The sequence below is a fragment of the Rhipicephalus sanguineus genome, chromosome 8 (assembly GCF_013339695.2).
Source record: "Rhipicephalus sanguineus isolate Rsan-2018 chromosome 8, BIME_Rsan_1.4, whole genome shotgun sequence".
Taxonomy (NCBI): Eukaryota; Metazoa; Arthropoda; class Arachnida; order Ixodida; family Ixodidae; genus Rhipicephalus; species Rhipicephalus sanguineus.
The window spans coordinates 168,199,799-168,208,303 of NC_051183.1; the positions used below are offsets into that span (position 1 = coordinate 168,199,799).

General features: G+C 47.6%; 1 protein-coding gene across 2 annotated transcripts in view; it reads right to left on the reverse strand.

Annotated features, from left to right (window-relative positions):
• The window catches only part of LOC119402467 (methylosome protein 50), a 191,424-nt gene extending 183,051 nt beyond the window's left edge, over positions 1-8,373 (reverse strand). For both annotated transcript variants that reach the window (XM_049418656.1, XM_037669624.2), the window contains exon 1: positions 8,202-8,373. In XM_049418656.1, coding sequence (XP_049274613.1) covers positions 8,202-8,262 — 61 coding nt within the window. In that variant the 5' untranslated portion in view covers positions 8,263-8,373. The remainder of the gene's footprint in view (positions 1-8,201) is intronic.
• Positions 8,374-8,505: the final 132 nt, after the last annotated feature.

Consider the following 8,505-nt stretch of genomic DNA (forward strand, 5'->3'; position numbering starts at 1 on the left):
CGAAAGAGACCGAGAAAAGACCGCTTTTATAACACCCGATGGCCTCTCTGAGTTGAAGGTCACGCCTTTCGGTCTTTGTTCGGCACCTGCGACGTTCCAGAACGTCACGGACACCGTGCTGGCCGAAGTGAAGTGGCAGACGTGCCTTGTGTATTTGGACGACGTCGTCGTGTTTTCCTCGACCTTCGATGAGCATCTCCGGCGGCTTGAGGCAGTAGTTAAAGCAATCAAGACTTATGGACCGACCCTGAAGCCAGAAAAGTGCCGATTCGCGTACGACAAGCTCTTGTTTCTGGGTCATGTGATGAGCAAGTGTGGAGTGCGCCCAGGCCCGCAGAAAACAGCTGCCATCGCCGACTTCGCGCCACCCACCGACAAGAAGGCCGTGCACCAATTTCTCGGCTTATGCGCCTATTACAGACGCTTCGTCAAAAACTTTTCACGGATCGCTGAACCACTCACGCTTCTCACGAAGACTAACGTAGAATTCAGGTGGGAAACGCCGCAAGTGCAAGCATTTCAAGAACTTAAACGACACCTGCAGACGCCACCCATACTTGCGCATTTCGACCATTGCGCCGATACGGAAATACACACCAACGCAAGCAGCGTAGGACTCGCTGCCGTCCTTGTGCAAAAGACTGACGGGCTTGAAAGGGTTACGAGTTATGCTAGCCAATCACTATGCAAGGCAGAAGCCAACTATTCCACAACAGAAAAGGAATGCCTTGCCATCATCTGGGCTACGTCAAAGTTTTGCCCCTACCTCTCTGGCAGGCCCTTCAAAGTTGTCAGTGACCATCACGCCTTATGCAGGGGTGGAAGCGGACTTCAGTCTTTTGGAGCAGCTCAGGGAGCACGAATAATGCTGTTTTGGAGCAGCTTTGGAGCGGTAAAAGGGGATTTTCGGAGCAATTTCGGAGCACGAAAAGGTGTGTTTTGGAGCAATGCAAGGTGGTTTTGGAGCAGATTTCTGGGGCCAAACATACATGTTAATTGATTTTTTTTACTTCTGAGAAACAAAAAATTTCAATGGTTTTTACAAAACATTCAATAGTGATGAACTACCAGACTTACCGTCAGTGTGTGTGTGTGTGTGTGTGTGTGTGTGTGTGTGTGTGTGTGTGTGTGTGTGTGTGTGTGTGCGTGTGTCTTCCTATCGTTAAAACATCACAGCTGAGAGAGGAATAACTCAGAGAAAACAAGAGATAAGTGATCTTTTGGATAGCTACACTTGAGAAGACCTCAGAAGTATGAAAAACGTCCATGTTAATAAGACACCGAAGCTTTCAAGAACAACAACTTAAACTAGAGAAAGTTTAATAAAAGTCACCTTCATTCTAAAACATTGAGACACTATACAATACATTAAATTAAAAAAGCTTATGCTCACGTCATTAAACCGCCGCAGCCGACATGTGAATCGAGAGCAAAATAGAGATAAGCAATGTACTGCATTGCTAAATCTGACTACACTTCAGAGGGAGAGAGAAAACATTTATTACAGAAAGGCTTGTGAGTGAAGGTGGGAGGGTCCCTCATTCCAGGAACCCTCTGGCCTGGACTGCCTGCTTGAGCAGCAACTGCGAACTTTGACCATAAGGGCACGGTCGCTGGCGTGGGCGCGCGCTATCTCGGCAGACGTCAGCAAACGGCCCGCTTATTTCGCGTTGAGACGAGAGAAAGAACGAAAACCGCTTCGCTCCCTGTAGCGGCCGTATTCCCTTACACCAGCGTTTTGTGGAGTTACGCGAGATCGGTCGACTTAGCTGCTAGCCCTTCATACAACATTACAATTTGTTGCTATCGCATTCATTGCTTCGCCCTTGCGGCGAAACGGATTGTTTCGCGCCGTGATTAACATTACGGAGGGCGCGTCAAATGATAATGACGACAAGATGCTCGCTTGGGCGCGCCACGTCGCAGATGAGAGCGGCACATGAGGGCAGCAAAGACCACTTGGGAGCCGTTTCGGCGCAATAATGCGTTTTGGAGCAGGATGGCGCTGCAGAAGCCGACTGGCGCAGCGTGGCGCAAATGGCGCAGCACTTCCACCCCTGCTTATGTTGGCTAGCTAATTTGAAGGACCCTTCAGGTCGTCTCGCACGATGGAGTCTGAGGCTTCAAGAATTCGACATTACCGTCGTGTACAAGTCCGGACGAAAACACTGACGCCGACTGCCTGTCTCGTGCCCCCGTCGTTGCGCCGCCGCAAGAGGACGACAATGACTGCTTGCTCGGAACTATAAGTGCCGACGACTTCACCGAGAGGCATTAAGCCGACACAGAACTGGGGGGCCTTATGGAGTACCTCGAGTGCAAGACCGCTGTTGTTCCAAAGGTATTCAAGCGAGGACTGCCGTCCGTCGTTTTTCTTATGGAATGGCGTTCTCCTGAAGAACTTCTCGCCACTTCAAACCGACTATCTTCTTGTCGTGCCCTCATCATTGCGACCAGAAGTCCTCCAGGCCCTACACGATGACCTGACGGCTGGACACCTCGGTGTTTCCCGCACGCTCGCCCTTTACGTTAAGACTCTCCGAGATTGCCAGCGACGGAAGACACCACCGACTAGGCCAGCGGGACTTCTGCAGCCAATCGAACCACCTCACCGGCCGTTCCAGCAAATCAGGATGGACCTACTGGGGCCGTTCCCGACGTCAACTTCCGGCAACAAGTGGATCGTCGTAGCAGCTGACTACCTCACCCGCTACGTGGAGACAAAAGCCTTGCCCAAAGGCAGTGCCGCCGAGGTAGCCAAGTTCTTCTTGGAGAACATCGTCTTGCGTCATGGCGCCCTAGAGGTCCTCATCACAAACAGAGGTACCGCCTTTACTGCGGACCTAACTCAGGCGATCTTCAAATACAGCGAGAAGAGCCACCACCGCCTACCACCCGCAGACCAATGGCCTCACTGCGCGTATAAATAAGAGTCGCCGACATGCTGGCCATGTACGTCGACGTTCAGCACAAGACGTGGGATGCCGTCCTTCCATACGTGACTTTCGTCCAAGAAACGACGCAGATGACGCAGTACAAGTTGGTCTACGGAAGGAGCCCAGCGACGATGCTCGACGCCATGCTACCCAACGTCACCAACGAAGAAAATCTTGACGCCGCCGCTTACTTACAACGTGCCGAAGAAGCTCAACAGCTCGCCCGCCTGCGCATCAAGACCCAGCAGCACACCGACAGCCGTTGCTACAATCTTCGACAACGCTTCGTGGAGTACCAGCCCGGCGACCGTGTCTGGGTCTGGACGCCAATACGACGACGCAGACTGAGCGAGAAGCTTCTTCGACGATACTTCGGACCGTACAGGGTACTTCGACGTCTCGGCGCACTCGACTACGAGGTAGTCCCCGATGGCATCATGAACTCTCAGAGGCACCAAGCTCGACCCGAGGTCGTGCATGTGGTGCGTCTTAAACCGTACTATGCTCGTTAACACGCCTGAGGACTCTAATGTTTGCTTGGTTTATTAGTTTTCTTTAGTATTGCATGTATTCGTGTTCTGTTTTTAAGCATCGGGGCGATGCTTTTTCAGAGGGGGGCATGGCCGCGCGTCTTATTCTTCATGAGTTGAAGCTTCACTCACAAAGCCTGTGGAAAACGCGCTGCGCAGGCCGTGCCGCGATGTGTAAGAAGCTTTGCGATTGTTTTAGAACGTCCCGTTAAGATTGCGCGCCGCATGCAAATGTTCCAGCTTTGTCGAGAGATAACGCCACCACCAGCGATATCGCTGGAAAGTTCGATAGCGCCTGTATAAAAGCCGACGCGCTTGGATAGCGCCTGTATAAAAGCCGACGCACTTGACTGCTTGTCAGTTGATCGATGGCTGACGCTCTGTTCGCCACTATCAGTGCATACCGTGTGTATTGCTGTAAATTGATTTCCTTTTCTCTGCCACAAGTTCAGCCAAATAAAGAGTTTCATCTTGGACATGTCGCCTGCGGTCTTCGTCGACGTCACGACCACGTGACAATATGTAATTTATGCTTACTTTAATGCATCCGTATTTTCATTTAAACATGGCAAGTTCAATGGATAAATATAGGGGCCCTAAAACATTGAACTGGTGTTATATTTTGTTTGGAAGGTACATGTTTCACTTCAATTACAGTTCTTACTGACCAGATGCTTCCAGAGGTCCCGTTTAACTGGACCTCTGAAATAAGCCTTTTTAAATGCGAAGCATTTCTTAGCGAACCTTCGGCACTTTGAGCATTTCAATCTATGTATCTATCTATCTATCTATCTAGCCGCCTACGTCTGGGGGCTCTCATGATTGCCTCGTTAACTTGGCGTAGACCATAATTGGCATGGGAGGGTAAGAAAATTTCATGAATATGACTGTCGGGTCATGACATGAATAACGTGAAAATCCTGTCGCACACGTCGTCAAACCCTTTCCACTACACACGTGTGGCACATACCCATTTACCACGGGCCGTGGTGTACAGGTATGTGCCACAGGTGATTGACAGTTTATGTCTACCCAGGAACGGCGAGAACAGACGTTAAATGCAAGAGCGTTAAGAAAAACCGACATCGGCAGAGTTGACCCAACGAATGGAAAGAATGAAAATTAGGATCCCAGCAGGAATCGAACCGAAGCATTCTGCGTGGCAATCAGGTATTCTACCACAAAGCCATGCCAGGTCTAGAAACTGGTTTGGAAAAACAGCCTGTGCAGGTGTAATGTCGGTGCAACGTGAGTTGTGGTTGTGGCGCTTGCTATCTTATTTTACGAGAAAGCAATAAACACTACATGATACTCCTACGATGTGTACTTCTATGGTACAGGCGTCATATCAGATTAACATCTGTGGTTCCAGTGTTGGTTCAGCTTTTATAGCAGTCTAATAAACATTACATTTGCATTCCTATGATTCAGCAAGCTATACTGAAGCATTGCTCGACCCCAGGGGAATAAATTAACGAAACTTACGTAGGATATTCACATCATCGCACCATAAAGTGCACTTAGTCCGCCAGAACAGCGCAGTGTCCTCTTGGTTTCTTACGAGGCTGGGCGATGGCCTCATGCTGACCGAGGATGATGCCAGATTGATTGACAGCCACTTTGTGGGATAGGCTATGTAGGTCACATACGCCCAGGTAGTCTATGAATACAAGCGCCATCCACTGATGTTGGTCTACGTAGCACTATCCAGGCCTACCCGCCTCGACAGCCTATACTTCAGCAGCGCGAAGGGTGACTTGAGATTCCGACATGTCACCGGCTTTATCGACGGACAATTTGCCGACGAAATGACCGAGACATCCACGATTTCCAAAAGCTGTACTATACCTCATAAGGTGCAATAACAATGAAAGCAACTGTTTGCTATTTCATAACAACTTCACATTATGCATTCCATTTGAAATGGACAAATTTTTCAAACACATGGACCCTTCGTCACCGCGATCACGACCGGATCCGATAACAAGTTATGACCAGCTGCTGGTGCTCACTGATCACAGCCATAATGACCTCGTTCAAGAACTGTCAAGAACTTCTTCCACACATGCACACGGGTTCGTGAAACGTGCGGGCGTTCTCCCTCATAAGGGACAAGTATGAGCTTACCACTTCTGGTGTTGGTAATACCCACGTTGCCATTGGCAGCGTTACCCAACTGTAAACAACTGGTTATATAACACATATGCTGCTCTTCGACGTATATGTGTGCGTATAAAATTTATACAAATCTTTAGTGTCATTTTATAACGTTTCACTCAGTAAAAAAACAATTACGCCACAGTCACCTCCCCCCGCATGCTTCGCAAAACATAGACTCCCACGGTAGGTGGGATTTGCCGAATTTTTTTTTTCGCTTGTCATACCCAGGCATACCTTACCTGTAACCCAATAAGGTGCAATAACAATGAAAGCAATTATTTGCTATTTCATAACTTCACATTATGCATTCCATTTGAAATGGACAAATTTTGCAAACACCGTGTTTGTGCCTTACGTAAGACCAGTAGGCAAAGCAAAGCTCACTTTGCTCCTCAGCATTTGCATATAAAACACAAACCATGACTTATTCTCCTGTTTTTCTTTCTGTGCAACCTATTTGTTCCATACAAGTGAACCAGGCAAGGAGTTCTCTTAAACGAGTATTGACACAAAAAATTTCCCATCTTATTTTTTCTGCTGCGATAATTACTTAATGACCCATTTATTATTACAACTGTACATCTCATTTGCTTGAGTGTGTGACAGTTTATTATTTAGAGACGTTTATGTACTGCCCAGTCGCAGTTTCGGTAAGCACGGAGAGACGTGAAAACGGAGGTGGTCTTTTCTTCTTTTTTTTTTCTGGTAAAGTTAGCTAGCCACATGCACACAGAAAACACTGATAAACACAGCATGCATGGCACCGTATGCACACGAGCACCCCATTGACAACTGCAGCAGATGCAAGAAGCATGGCACACAACACAACTTCGTGACATAGGTGGTTGTCAGTTGCTTCAATTACAACCAAGTTGATGCGGATGTTGTGAATTACTCTGTTTTGTGCTCAGTCGTGAGGCATGTGTGTCAATGGGAGCACATATTGAAACCCAGTGTCATTCCCTACATATGTAAGATGTGCCGCATATTAAGAATTGTGGCTACTCGTTTTGAAGTTTTCTCCACTCCAAATAAACTGAACAATGTATGTTGCAAAATAGAAAATGAGCAACCAATGCAAAGTGCGCAAGAAAAAAGGGGTGTAATGTCAAAGACAGCTCGGCTTTTGCTGAATGTGCGTCTGTTACCATCGTGTGGGCACACGAATGAAACTGGCTGAAGGGTAAACATCCATTTGCAGGAGCATCAAAGGGTGCAGCCTTTTTTTGTTGACGTGAAGTCATGCAAGGTTTGACGTTAGGAGATGCGGTGGTCCATGTGTCAGCCGCTATCATAACAAAGAAGAAGTACTCCTATCTGAGCAACAGCTGGATGCAACTTTAGAAGTCTGGAGAAGCCCCGCCCAGACGACCAAAGTGCTGCTGCCGATCACCTTTGCGACCAAAGAAATAGTCCCGCTCGTGCACTCGGCAAAGATCTCCGACGGTGGGTTCACCGTTAGTCTTGCTCGTGACATCAGTCTGGAGTGCGCGCCCCCATTGGTGCAGGCTTGTGCCCCTCTGAGGAGTTTGTGTCCATTTCGACACGTGTGCCTTCACAGGAGTTGGTCTAACGTGGACTGTCATTTCATATTTGCTTTCTTAGGCGAAAGAAGAAACATTACCACGTACATAATGTACAAACTGCTTTTTTTCTTTTTCAACAAACTTCCCGTCACGAGTGTGCCCCCCTATTTTTAACACATACCAACTGGCACAAATGTCTGTTTTGATACAATAGAAAGCATCAGGAAGGGGCAACAGTACCGTGCAATGCAATGGCTTGATGGTTTAGGCTGTGCATGCGCAACAGCGTGTGATTATCGTTGATCAATTAATTACTATTAACTGTCAAATATAACCACAGAGTTGTCTTCCAACTAATCTTATACAAGCTTTCATTCTGCCCACGAAGAAAGGTTAGTTCCTTCTCTGTTGGTGCGCACACGACTACTATTTCCAGAACTTTAGTGAAAACATTCACAGAAATCTTAGGAAGTCACGCTGCACGCCCCTTAATGAAGCATGACGATTCTGTAAGGCAGGTGTAAGGAAAATCTTGTGCGCGAAGTAATTAAAAAGCTGGGTGTCTCGTTGGTCGACCGGTGTTTAACTGCGTTTGGAGTGGACGCGCAAGGTGAGACATATGGGAAGGGCACTGAAATAAAAACACGGATTGCAAGCGCGACAAAAGAAACATATATTCTGTTCCATGCACCACGCAGCCTCAGAGTTCCTCTATCGCAGCTTTAAGGACGTTTTTTTTTTTTACATTAAATAGATACGCTATTTAATTTGACGTTGCAAAGAAGTTACGTGTTACCTTTGTCTTGCCGATCACACGTGCGCAATTAAGAAGTTGCGACAGTTCGCATCTGCAAATGATTTACTTGGACCAGACCATGTCGTCGATGGTTATAAAAAAGCGACTGACACGAACCAGCGACTTGTAGGAATATGGGGACTCACGCGGTACCGAAACCGCAAAACAAAACGCAACACCAGACAGGGAGGCGGATTCGACGCCTGCGATGACGGCCCAACCGATCTTGGCCATCACGCGATCGGCGGCTTACCTTTGCAGCGTTTGATGTCATCGATGTTTCTGTGAAATGTGTCACACGGTACTGAGGCCATCCCCGGCTGATTTTGCAGTCAACACACACGCGAAACGTCCAACGCGAAACAACACGCACGTGGGTAAACACCTTTGGTCTTTTTTGCCTCTCGCGCGCAATTCAGCGTCATGGTGATCACTGATCAAACAGGGCCCGAAAAAGAATACATTCAAAACCAAACAGAAATTGCGCATGCTTTTAAAAGTAATTTTCAGTTTCACAGTTTGTGCAATAGTTTCCTGCAAAGGTTTTTTTTTTTTCT